At 35.4% G+C, this 14,252-nt stretch overlaps 1 protein-coding gene across 1 annotated transcript in view; it reads right to left on the reverse strand.

Annotated features, from left to right (window-relative positions):
* Nucleotides 1–14,252, reverse strand: part of gabbr2 (gamma-aminobutyric acid (GABA) B receptor, 2) — a 187,452-nt gene that overhangs the window by 88,887 nt on the left and 84,313 nt on the right. Inside the window, exon 3 of the mRNA XM_028036005.1 lies at nt 8,974–9,144. Coding sequence (XP_027891806.1) covers nt 8,974–9,144 — 171 coding nt within the window. The remainder of the gene's footprint in view (nt 1–8,973; nt 9,145–14,252) is intronic.

Genomic DNA, 14,252 nt, shown 5'->3' on the forward strand with positions numbered 1-14,252 from the left:
AGCTACTGTACTATTATTTTATGACTTGTGCATGGGAAATATTTTGAGATGTTAACTAATAGCAGTGATGTTATTGCATGCTAATAGCCAATCATGACCACTACTCCACAAAAATACAGTAGTGAAAGAGTTTGCAGACATCCTTCATGTCTTCAAATTTCATAACTAGTGAAAATTTGTTTTTTCAGACCCTGAAAAACCATTAGGTAAAACTCTGGCATGCAGGAACTGATTAGCTGAAGGATGATGCATCCATCATTTGAGGAAATGGCATAATTTTCCCAGACATGTTTCATTGTTTTGTCAGCTTTTATCCTTTTGTTGTTGTCTCGGTTTTATCTCAGGAATGTAAATTACATTTGAAGACCTCTGTTTTGTTCAGCAGCCTCACTGACTTCGTTCACTGTGTCTTGAATCAGATTTCTCTGATTTCCTTAGGCCATGCCCTGCAGCTATAATCAGTCTGCTCCCACCCAGGAGCTTGGCACTTGGGACAGGCTGAAACATCAGAAGGTATTTGTTCTCAAATGTGCTTGCCAAGCACAGTTGGCAATGACAGTGCAGCACAGCTAACGGATGAAGGTCCTGTTTGATTGCTCTATATCTGTCCATGTTCTGTACTTCACTCACATATTTGTGTGTCCTAAATTGCTCTGGATACACTTTTAATGAACAAGAAAAAAAAAACTGTATGCACACACTGAAGTGCAGAAGTATTTATACCCAATTACCTTTCACATTTTCTTTTGTTTTTAAACCACTTGTTACAAATTATTTTACAATGTACAGAATACATGTTTCTTCTTTCCATTTTTTTCTCCTCCTTCTTTTGGGGTGTTTCTCTACCAGCTTTTAAAAACATAGACTAAATTGTAAGGTAAACAAAATAAAAATAAGGTTTCTGAAGGTCTTAAGGAAAGAGGAAAGAAAGGACCAAATGAGCACCTTTTTTTTTTAGAATGAGGATTAATAACTTATCTTTAGATACCAATAGAACATTTTCTGATAAGATTTTATCTGTAATTTCCGAGGAAAAAAAGTAGCGTCTTTTCTTTATACACAACACCGACATTCTTTTGAATGACATTAGGATGTAAAAGTATAAAAGGCTAACACAATGCTATCATTACAATTACCATCACTATTGGTAAGTGTTTCAATGTTGTAAATCTAAATACGTTCCTGAATTAGTACCAATAAGTCTACAGAATCTCCACTTTATTTCCCTCATGGATCTTGATGACTGCATCAAAATCGCATCCTGTTGTGGTGCCCTGGAGAGATATCCAAATCACCCTGAACATCACTCACTCTTGTACAGATATTACCACCACTGTAGCGCGCCGAGCTGAAACAACAGGAAGGCCAGAGTGGATCAATATAACCTGGTTTTGCTCTTGAGAAACAGTTTGTTTGGTGCTATAGACAAGCTATGACATCCTGTTGTGTTATTATAAGTGTTGTTCTGATGCGCCTGGCTGAAGTTCAGCTAAAAGGAAAACATGTTTAGAAAAGGGAGGAATGGCAGCGGGTCAGCCAAATGTTTATTAAGGTGCACTGGAGCAACACACAGATGGTCAGAATATTCAAAAACAACCACACTCAGTCAGACATGCAGAGGAAAAGGAAACCACTAAGAGATGTGAATTTCGAGAAATAATTTCTTTTGGATTGTTTTGTTTTGCTTCTGCTGTTAATTCAGACAACAACCACCACATCTGTGTTTTCCTGAATGCCGCGCTTTGCATAAACTGAGAGGGGACAGATGGCTTAAAAGCTGGTTATCAGAACAAATGGGCAGTTTCCTGCGTAATAATAAACATCCACCGTTGTCTGGGGCAGTCTGGGAATTCACGGCATCAAATACTGAAAAGGAATAATCCTATGTCCCTTCTGAGCAGGCCATCATGTAGAAAAGCAAGTAAAATTTGCCTCAGAAAAGGGTTACTGGACACACCAAAGGTGCCATGGCAAAAACGAAGGACCAGTCTTCATCAGGTGGAAAAATGATCAGTGGTTTTAGCCTACAGAGTATTTCCCCATTTCAATAGCCTAGTTATGTATGGCGTGAGTCCCAGAAAAACCAGCAGTATGAAGTGTGCAACGTGCAAGCACATTCATTTTCACATGTTTGCCTGAACCAAACTCATGCTGTAGCATTTATTGCAATATTGTACAAAAAAACACACATTAAAGTAACACTTATGAGGTCAAACTGTGTAGTCAGAGTGAAAAATGAGGACTATAATTCTTTCTGGACTGTGTATGTAAATATTGGGTTTCAACTGTAGGTATTTAAACCAACTTATGCCATGTAAATATGTTTTCTCTGACTAAATCATTAGTTTTAGAATTTGTTGACAATATTATAAATGTTCTATGTAATTTATAAAAAATGTCATAGTGTTGTGTCCTTGCTGCATTGTACTGTACACGTATAAATTGCTGTGCTCATTCAACAAACTGTACAGCCAGTCTGGAGCTTATATAAACTAGCATCACACATTGTTGCTCAAATTGCCTGCTCTTATGACCGCCTTCTTTTACTGATGTCATGAATGACTAATTGTAGAGACAGGTTCACGGAGCAATGCACGGTTATTTATAAAGGAATGACAATTTAGTCAACTTTTGAGAAAAGAAAGACAGGAACTGCAATAGAGTGGGTGCTGAGACAGTAATTTCTGCTACATTTATCAGCGATCACAGTATAATTAAACACTCGAGCGCAGAGGGAGTCAGGCAGAGGATAGAGTCCTAATCCTACTCTCAGTCAGGTCTGTCATCTGACTGACTGATGATTGCTGCTGTGTTCCTGGACGAGCCCTGTTTGTCTGGCAATTTCAATAATGTTGATTGCTGTGTGTCTTTTAGAGAATGTGTGTTGTGTGAATAGGCATTTTAATACCTTCAAATACCTAGCCCTTACTCATACTCATCTCCAGCTGCAACAAACCACAAATGCCCCATTAAGGGAGCATTAGTGTCCATGTATAAACATGATGTGTGTATAAAGTGTGTGTTTCAGTGTGGCCTAAGAATAGAAATAGACTTTAGCTTACAGGTTACATTCCCAGGGGACACCAGACTGTAGGTGTTTGTGCAGGATGGGCAAGCCACAGACTTAGTCCTTAACAAGCATTATATAACATTAACCTTGGGAGGGGGACACAGAATGGAAGAGACAGAGGAATGCTGTGCAAAAGTCTTGAACCACTCTTAATTTCTTTGAAATGTGCCTCCAATGAGCATGGCCTTTTTTATAAACAATAATAGAAGTCTCAGTCACGATTTTTTTCAAGCGTATGAATGTCGTTCACAATTTTTCTACTTTTTACTAATTTAGAGTCCAGTGCTGAATAAAGTAAGAAAAATACCTGCTGAGGTACCGCTGTTCAAAACCAGTTCTTTGCACATTTAAAATTTTTTTTTTTTTTTTAGCAGAATTGTCCAATATTTTATTTTATAATTTTTTTTATTGGATTACTCAATTAATCATCTGAATAAATTATAAATTATTTGGTTACTAAAATAATCGTTTACAAGGGCCCTAAATATTTTATTTGTTCAGTGAATACCGTCCTCAAAATGTCCTCAAAACGCTTACATCTAAGTCCAGGGGTTTGTGAGGATGCCTGTGTCATCATGACAGCTAAGAGGTTAAACTAACTCTATTATCAAACAGGCTACTGTATTTCAGTACAAAAGATACATTTATTAGTGCAACTGTATTCCTTAACAGTACATAATAAGAACAATAAGTCACACTTTGAGCCTTTATAAGGATGCTCTTCCTGAATCAACAGTGAATAAATAGTTCAAACCGCAAATCCCCTCATATGTTTTCTCACATTATAGAAAAAATATAGAAATTGTCTATTTCTAATTCAAAAATGAGTGTATCCAGCATCTGCAGTACCATATCCAATATAATTTAAAAATGCCTTGTTAGACAAAGTGGAAGATAGCTTAGCTCTTTGGAAAAATCACAGTGTTGATGACAAAATACTGTTTGATGTCTATCAGACTGTGTTAGCTTTGGTGTTTTTATTAATTAAACCAAGAACCTGGTAAAAATTCCTAGAGATCCGATTTAAAATTGGTTGTTTTCCATTCATTGAGTCCCTATGTTAGGTGGCTTTATTTAGTGGGAAGACTTTACAAAAACTATTTCAGAGGCTCAGAAACACCAAAATAAGAAAAGAAAAACAAGGGCTTCCCTGGAAATGAGTAAATATGCAAATCACATCCAAAGATAAAATATAATAGTACACAAATTGTTCAAGACAATTTAAAATAACTGAAAATCTTAATGAACTGGCTGACAGATCACCTGGTTTTAGATATCAGCTGTCAATACTTAGGATTATAAGTATAAATTAAGAAAAAAAAAATAGCAGTATTACCAAGACTGGTACTGACTTGTAGTAAAATATCTCCATGTTTTGTTATTCAATCTACTTAAAATAAATTCAGTGATAAGAAACAAATGCCAGCTTTGAAAGATAAAGCAACATTAAAACTTTTATTCTGGAAAGGCATCATTCTAAAACATGGTCAGGAAACTGACAATATCATTATTTTATTTTTCTAGGCAGGTTTTACAAATCTATACTGTTTAGCTGTTAAATTACATATTTCTGTGCCAATTTTCATATATTTATTATTTTTCTACAGAATATAATAGCTGAGGGAATATTCTCCATCGGTGGTAATTTAGTATTTTGCCTTTTTTTGTAGTGTCGTCATTCTGTGTGTCTGAACTGAAGAAAACGGGATACATCTTACACTTAAAGTTAGATTGCTATAACTACGGCTATGAACAATATCCACATTAGCTTTCAGTATACAATGTGATGAACACAAATTAAATAATTTGAACAAAATTTTAAGGAAAGATTGTGCAAAAGCAAGTCTTCTCATTTTAATCTTTTTTCTCCTTATTTATGACCAGACTAAAACAAATCTTCATTATTCATCAACAAATTGTAACAGTGAATAATTTTCAAAAATAACTGCAAAACTGCAAGCTTTGAACTTGACAGAAGATTGCAAGAATCATGAAGTGTGGAAGAGATGCTTGAATATTTGTAAATCAGGATTAGAAGCCAATCTTGTGGTGGGCTGATTGAATCTGGCTGTCTGTTTTCAGCCTATCCTAAGCCCCTTGGTGTCTTCAGGAAGAGAGAGATAAAGGGATTTTGTTTCTCCAAGATTTACAATGAGAGTTCGCATACATACTCTCCCTCCCCTCCTTTCCACATCCTACTCTCTTAAAAGTAAAACAAATGATCCCAATATTGCATTTATCTCTGTCAATATGCCTATCATATTTTGTAATAAAAAAATTCATATCTGATATGGTATATGACTATGTAAGAATTAAAATCAAATGTATAAATAATGCTTTACATTATGACCACATACAGTCAGATGGGAATACATTCCTGAAACCTCGAAACTGGAACTCACAGCCAAAACCTTCATAAATTGTTTGTAGGAATAGCACAAAATTCAGGTCAAATGATGTTCATCCACACTCTAGACTTGCTAGAAATCAGTTTGTTTGGTTAACCTATTGCAGCTACACCTCAGAACTGCCAAGGGAAGAAGTCATAGAGTTTTCATAAAGCACCACTATACATTTTCAAATGTTACCTTGGCAAACTGTGTATCATCATAGGATTCAGCCATATTAAGCCATCAACTTGTGAGGCATCTCAAACAGGAAGACATCTTTGCATTTGTATTGTTCAATGTTTTTATGAAAACGCAGTTGGGAGACCCTTAACATCATGCACTGAATGGTTAGTGATATAGTTGTTGACAAAACAAAGAAGGAACCTTTATTTTCAGAGCGTCCTTAGTCAGAGGCTTCTTTATAACCGCTTTAACGCAGACAGCTGCAGGAGGTCCTTCCTGCCTACAGCCGTCATTGCATACAGCAACTGTTTGAAGAAACTTTGATAATATGAGTTACAACAACACTTAATTTCCCTTTGGTATTAAAGTATTTTTCAACTGAACTAAATTGATTATGAATGAGACAAGTGCTAAATCAGTACCAATGGTGATGATTACTTCAGCCAGCGCATAAAAAGTCTATGCTGTATTCTGCGTTATACTGATAGACACACATATACTGCAGACCTGACTGAATGCAGGAAGCTATACAAAGGATTTTTTCCTCCAACCTGATGCTGTATCTGTTTAAGAGGTGATCCACATATTTTTTGAATAACCATTTTCTTTAATGTAACCATCAGCTTGGATCTAAAGAGTTGATTTGTTTTCTCTCAGAAGTAGGACTTTAGAAGCAATCGATCTAGTATGTTTCAAGTGATTGAACAGCAACACTGGAGGGCTAAATAAATCCTGTAATGCAGTAATATTCTTTAAAGACCAAATATAAGGATAATTTTATGTCTAGAAATCAATTTCAAGTTCTGTACACCAACGCCAGACTACTTTGCCTGTGGTTGCTCGTCAGTATCACTACAAAGAAACCCAATAAAAAGGAATGAGCTAACTTTGTCTTCTTTCACCACATCCAAAAATCTGCTTTTTGGTCTTCTTCTTGGCCTCCACCTTTATGGCTCCAAACTCCACATCCATCTCCCAAGTAAATAATTGTCTCTTCTCTTAAAATGTCCAAGTTATCTCATTCTGGCCTTTTGGATTTTATTCACTAAACGTCTAACATCAGGTGTCCTTCTGACATACCCATACCTGATCTATCCAACATCTTAAGCTGTGCAACCTCCAGTTCTGCCTCCTGGCGTTTCCTCATTGGCACCATCTCTGAACCATATAACATTGCTGCAGTGCTGTCTCGTACACCTTTCCTCTTCGTTCTTGCTGAAACCCTTTTATCGCACATCATATCTGACATTTTTCTGCATGCATTCCAACCTGCTTACACACACTACTTCACCTCTCTTCCACACTCTCCATTGCTCAGGACCGTTGACCGTACTTAAAGTTCTGTTCTTTATTTCTACTTCGTGTAACATCACTGTTGAACTGATGCCCCTCTCATTTACACACATGTATTCTGTTTTGCTGCAAATAGTAAAAGATATATCATCTTTAAAACTCACTTCCCTTTGTGGTTGGAAGATCTTATGAGATTAACTCCTTCTGAAGCTTTATTTAGGAAGGGTTTTCTTGTTAAATTGTTGTCTTTGGATTTCCCTGTCCTCTGTTGTCACTAGATTTCTTTATTTTATACTTGATGATATACCAGTGACTATTTATATACATGTAGCTACCTTATTGTCCTTACTCCACGATGTCTGTGGTTCAACTCTCATTTTGTGTTTGTGGTTTTCTTTTTACTTTCATAAATTATGAATGAATCCTCCATTTCTCTCTCCAGATGGTGGTGATAGAGACCTGCCTAGATACCGAGACCAAATGGAACCAACAGAGTTTTTAATTTGAAAATTTCACAATAATATTCTGATTGCAACATTTTATCCATCTTGCGTTGCTTTTTACCTCACTTCCATTTTATTGTCTCCTTAAGGGCCCTGGTTTTATAGGTTTAAGGTTGACTACACACTACATGTATGAGACACTTATTTCAACCTGAGCTATTAAATCAAAAGTATCACTTATCAGTAAACAACAAATAAAATGTGATGAACAAATTAAAAGCTGACTTTTGCATCAGTTTCAGTTGCTCAGATGGCCAGTGAAAAGCATTAATGTATGATTTAAATGATGAGAGTTGCTGTAAAACAGTATTTATTTTCTGGGGTCTTTATTTATTTGTCATCCCCCTTTTATAAATAGTCAAGATTTCCCAGATTTAATTATCAGCTTTTGTTTCAAGTGTGTTAATTTGATGACAAATCTCTTAAAATATCTAATCTTAAGAGATTACGAGTCCCTAAGGACTTTTTGTGTCCTGTGGGCAAAAAAATACTATAAAAAAACAACTATACATTTAGTTGTTTTTGATAATGAATGACTGCCATCCATTTAAATCATACTCACAGTATCTTAATGATAATTGTAAAAAAAAAGTATTAAAGATTAGAGTGCTCCCAGCTGCACCTATAGTTGGTGAATCAGCTTGAGGCAAAACATTCTTCCTAAATGAGAGTGCAATAAATTGAGGCATATAATAGTGATATAATGCTTCATCATAATAAAACTTGAAAATGTCTCTCCTATATAGAGGCACAATGATAAAAGCTCTAATGAGTTAACTTATTCAGGCCTAAGGCATTCTCTGGGAATGAAAACCGAATTACTCATATGTTGCATCAGGTCTTGATGAGTTAAACTGTTCTGGCTTTAGCAAAATCCACAGAGCATAGAGTTGGATCTATAGAGACACAAAATGTTGGGTAAACAACACTATCCACAAATCTAGAAAACATTCCTTTAGAAGTACTTAAAATGTGCAATCAAAAAATACAAAATCTGATTTTATTTTACTGAGACAGGGCTTGCAGAGTAGTTACTCAACCTTAATCTAGGAATTTTGTTCATTTAGAAATAAACTGAAATTTTGTTCATTTGAAAAAAATATTTTCAACATTTCTTTAACAATATTATTAGATTATTATGCCTAATGTTTAATTATTTTTCTACTCAAGTTGTTAGGTTACTGGTAAACTATTACAATATACACAGATATCTTTCAATTTAAACAGCAGTCTTTACAACATAAGTGCAAAAAATATAATCAGAACTCTGAAAATGCAAAAAAAAGAGAAAAAATTGAATGTTCACCCCAATGTTTAGATATCCTAGACTATTTGTTTTTATGGGAGTCAAATACAGTAAAAAAACAAAAGCCAACCAAGAAAATTTAAATGATTAAATAAGGTATTGCAATTCTGAATATGAAATTTCACAAACGTCAGCATTCTATTGCTAGAGTTAATGTAGTTTTCAAGTTTTGTTCAGGTTTAATTTTTATAATGTGCTCTTTATACAGAACACACACAAAGAACTGACCTCTGAGAACCTCTGAACATCCTGTGTGAGGGTCCCCACCCGGCTCCAGTTGTAGTAATTAAGGAATTTGATAACTGCTGGGTTCACAGCGTTATCGGACGGGACGGTGCGGAAGAAGTTGGGGTACTTCTTCTTGTCTGCCAGAACTGGGGTGGTCGCAGCAAATGACAGCTGGAATGACAGAAGATGACAAAAAAAAATACAGTCAACATTGAATCATCCTATGAGAGTTAAACACAACATAAGTAGGAGTTCGCTTTCATGCTCTGGCTTCTTTTGTAGGGTTTGTTTTTTTTGTAGTAACTATAAATAATGTTTTCATGTACCAAACAATCTAGTTAGGTGAAAATCATATCTATTTCTCTGGAATAAGGCATCCTTCATATAACTGATTCAACAATCAGAAATGCACACATTTGTGTGTGAAAACAAGACACCGCTTCACATTTTCTTCAAATATTAGTAAAAACAGCAACTTTAAATCAAAATTTTAGAGGAGCCACAAACAATGAATTTGCAACCTTTAAGGCTCCCTTAATGCTGTTTGTGTGAATTTTCAAGTCTTTAAGTATTAATAAGTGTCCCCATTTCTATGCATTTGTAGTCTGACAAGAGAAAAGGAGCTTCGTAATTTGAATCATCTCTTGGTGGGTAAGTAAAATACATTTTTGCTTGTTGAATTACATCTCTAAGATCTATGTACAGCTGTACACACCAAGCATAAAATGTTCTGAAACCAAACGGTAATTGCCTTCTTACCAACACATATTGCTAACTTCTACAGCTGCAACCAAAGAATGTTTGAAGGGAAAGTTCTGTAGACCAGTCTTACAATAAAAGAGCATGAAACTGAAAAATAAATGGGTTTTTTTGTGCAAACATTTTGAAGGGCTTTTATAGGTTATTGAACTAAAAATGGAAAGATGTAAGAGTTACGTGAACCAAAACGCTTCACACTTGTTCCGTAAATATTTCTACAAAAAGTGTTTTTATCAAGAAATTGAAAATGTACAGCACAGCTACTCTGGTTTTATTTCTCAATTAGATGATCATTCACTGCGAAGATCCCAATTTACAGGTAAGTTAGAAATCATTCATTCCCCTGGCAGGCTTTTTCTCTTTCAACTAAGAAATGTGTTACTGATAGGAAATGTGAAATGTACATCTCATACAATAACAATAAAAATGGAGTATGAGTTTTGAAAAAGTAAAGATACATATTTATTCACATTTTATTTAAAAAGGCATATCAAAAGTTATGCAATCCTTCGCAAAAATCACAGGAAAAATATCTTTATTGCATCACAGCAGTCCAACTCTTCCCATTATTGCTAACGTCTGTTTCACATGGGGGAAACACATTCCACAGATTAAATATTTTCTCCCATCTTTTCTTTATTTTTCATTACACAATACAGTTTTCACATGCCTTTCAATCTTTGGTTTACCCATGTGTTTTCACTTGTTCTTTCGGCACCTTGCAGCACGGCAGCTGACTCCTCCATGTACATCACGCATGTACCTGGCAGATTTTTACTGCAGATGCCCAACCTGAAGCAACCCCCCCAATCATACCCAGGAAGGGAGGGAACCGGGTTCAAACCAGGGACGTCTGGGTCTGACCAACCTGTTCTACCAACTGCCTCCCCCTTACTCATATGTAAGGGGGTTTTATGGAAACCTAATTTCCATATGTGAAATAACTCAGTTAAAATGACATATAGAAAGACAGAGAATAAGATAGTTGCGGCCATATTCATATGAAATTTAATTCTGTTCATTCAAAGAAATATTTTATATCCAAACTGCAATCATAAGGCACAGTACATTAACTTTATGTAGGTTTTTTTTTTTTTTTGCATAAGGGTAAAATGGCCACAATTTCCTATTCTGTCTGTAGTCTGATCAGTGGCTGTCATTAAGCCTACATTACCCATTTCAGAGTCTTTAGACCTAATGATGAATTTAATTCTCAAAACGTATAGTCCAAAGCAATTCTCTTCTCTTTAGACCTCGAGTCCAAATCACTTCTCAGGTCTCAGACCAAACAGCCCACCTCTGGCACCAGACAGAGCCAACATTTCTAACTGGTAAATTTTGTTTCTGTGCAAAAACAATTTCAGTATTTGAACAAGTGTATATCTATTTTTTTAATATATATTTTCGGTCACGACTAAGCTAAATTATGTGGGCCAGCATGGTACTGAATATCTGTAAAAAAAATAAAGTAACAAATTAATTAACCATCTAATGGACTAACTTTATTTCATAATAATTTATTTTTAATTTAATTTGTGCCATTTTGACTGAGCTGAAATAAAAATGTCAATATTATTTCAAAGGTTTCTGCAATAGATCTCTGGTCAGACTTCCTTTAGTACTGGGAGATTCCCAGCAACTAAAGACAATCTTTTAGTTTGGTTTAAAAAGATGACTCAGTGCCAAACCAGGCTTAAAATATATAAAAAATTAAATAAAAATAATCTTTACAACATCAATTTTATTCCTCATTGTACATTTAGCTTTTAAGTCTTCCCAGTAAAATGTTAATTCTTTCTTTATTCAAACCATGAATAATATAGTATAGCAAGTTTAATATTATTGTTAAAAGACTCATTCAGTCTAAATGTTTCCTTGTTTGGATCCTTGGGAACCTAAGTGATATATCTTGGGATTGGTTATCCATAAATAAAAGGCTCACAAGCTTTCCTACAGGCCAGCAAAAGAAGTAAGGAGAACACATGAGTGTGTCTAATCATGCCGGCAGATCTAATAGCATTGATTGGTCCTAGTGGGACTTTCTCGAAATAGGATCTGCTGGTGCTAACTGTGTGGTTGGCCTTTGAATAATGAAGCGGCAGTTGGAGAGAGGTGAGATAAAACAAAATGAATGGTTGTATCAGCACACCTTATAACACCGCAGTTTAAATAACAGCATAATCTCTTTTCTAAAACAAAACAGTGAAATTTGTACTAAAAACACATGGAAACATACAGAAAAATAAATACTTCAGTGAACTGGACCATTGAACCACAGCAACAAACAAAGGAAAGAAGGAAAGATGAAAAAAGACTAGAGATGTGAGGGATATGAATCTATATTCTATTAGCATTAGTTGGGTAAACTCGCAACCAGTTGCCTATATAAACAGTAATAAAGGAATGGATGGAGACAATATTAAGAAATAAACATGTTTCTAAGTTTTATAAAGAGATAGACATTTCAAGACTTAAACCAGGAACTCCAAGCTTTGACTGCGAAAAAAAACCCCTGCGAATCATGACTTTCATGACCCTCTAGACAGCTGAATGATGTTACGTTCACCTCCTATGAGAGGTTATAGCTTGCTGTAACCCCAGACCATCATGCCAATCATGTTGCATAATGATGACATATACTGCACAGACCAACAGAACCACACCGCCACATGTCTTGTTTTATGCCAGTTTGGCAGCTTTTTATTGTCACTTTTTTTTACTCTAACTGTATTTAATATACACTTTGCTTTTATTCATTCATTTAATCTATACCATCCAAATCTACATATCTATTTCCTTTAATTCAAACATATTTTTCAGCTTGGTGTATATTTGATAACCTTGTGCTTTATCTTTGCTTTAAAGATCCTTAAAGACCATGGTAAGCGTTTGTAAAGGTACACGAAAAGTTAGACATAAAGAAAGAAGTCAGTCACCTTGTTTTACCCAGTGAGTTACTGGCATCTATTTGTTGTAAAATAAATAAATAAATAACTTGTATGAACTTGTCATATAATATAAGGTCCTTTCACGGTGCATTGATCAATAACAGGCTCACTTGTCACCACTGTGTCTAAGGGACTGAGGAGCAGGGAAGATCGCACTTCCACCTAACATCACCTGTGCCATGATATAAGCTTACAGGTACTTTGCCATTCTTCAGCTGTCAGCAAGCCGACCTTGAAGCAATGGGGGTCAGTGGCAGTGAAGCATCACCATCGCAAACAGGATTCATGAGAGGATTTTCTCGTGACAAACAATCAGGCCAAAAATGTGGTGTTTATAGCTTTTACTGTTCAGGGGATCAATTAGGAGCCTATCTTTGCCCAAACATGATTGGGCATGTTTTGGTCGATATACATTTTTGACAAAATTTCATAAAGTCGTGGCGCATATGTATTGCACACAGTAGGCATATGACAGTTTTTCCACTTCAGTTTCATCATTTTATCACTTCTGACAGATGTGTATTTTTATGTCTTACACTGAGACTACACAGCATTGCTGAATGCTAACAAACTCTGGAAGTTGAAAATATTGAGATTCCACAGACAGAGGCAGGAGAAGGGCAGTTTGGATGACGGTATTCTGCCACCTAGCTCTATAAACTATTCTATTTATAAATTGAGATTTGATACCATAACCTGGGCTTCCTGCAGCTGCCACTTGGCTGTCTATGAAAGATTAATGAGCAGATGCTGAACTGTAGAGACCATTATTGTTTTTTTCTCTCCTTTCTCCTTTCCCTCCGTCTCCTTCTATTCATCTAGCAGTGACTTTTCTTTTTTGTTTGTTTTGTTAAGGGTTCTTTTTTTGTGAAGAAATGTCCTTTTCACAGTGATGAAACAATCTTTTACATGTTTTTTTTTTATTAAAGCCAATAACTATGCCATCATTTTTTTTTCTAACTGTGAAATTTCCTTCCCACGGTGAATTAAATTAGTGAAAGGAAATTCTATTTTTTTTCCATTTGAGAATATACTACTGCAATAAAAGAACAAAGTAAGTCCTGTTGGACATTTTTACACAAGGTGTCGTGTATCTTTCAGTTTATAAAAACGCAGTGCATGAGTAGCACAGGGGAAGCCCACACACAGGCAATTTATGTTATGAGTAGGCAAACATTTTACTAGAGGCAGCCAACATTTGCAAATTACTATCTTTTCAGCTGGCAGAGATCTTGTTTTTTATTTATTTATCCCTCTCTCTGTGTATCCATCTCTTTCATTTTGCTGGAGATTGCTGCAACAGCTGATTCTTAAAAGACATCATCAGTCTTTTAAGAATTTGGTCCAATAATATTCTGAAATGACTCTTTTTCTTAATTTTCAATTAAATTGTTAATGTAGGCAACACAAGAAAGCGGGAAGTGGAAAATAAACGCAGTCATGGGGAGACATAGAAAATGTCCAGTTTCTCTCATTCGTCTTTGCTTATTTTTCTGCTATTCTTAAAGGAAACCAAGATGCAGTTTTCATACAAAACAGGGACAAAATTTAAGATGCTAGAGTGCGCAGGTT

This window comes from Xiphophorus couchianus, chromosome 13 (genome assembly GCF_001444195.1).
Source record: "Xiphophorus couchianus chromosome 13, X_couchianus-1.0, whole genome shotgun sequence".
NCBI lineage: Eukaryota > Metazoa > Chordata > Actinopteri > Cyprinodontiformes > Poeciliidae > Xiphophorus > Xiphophorus couchianus.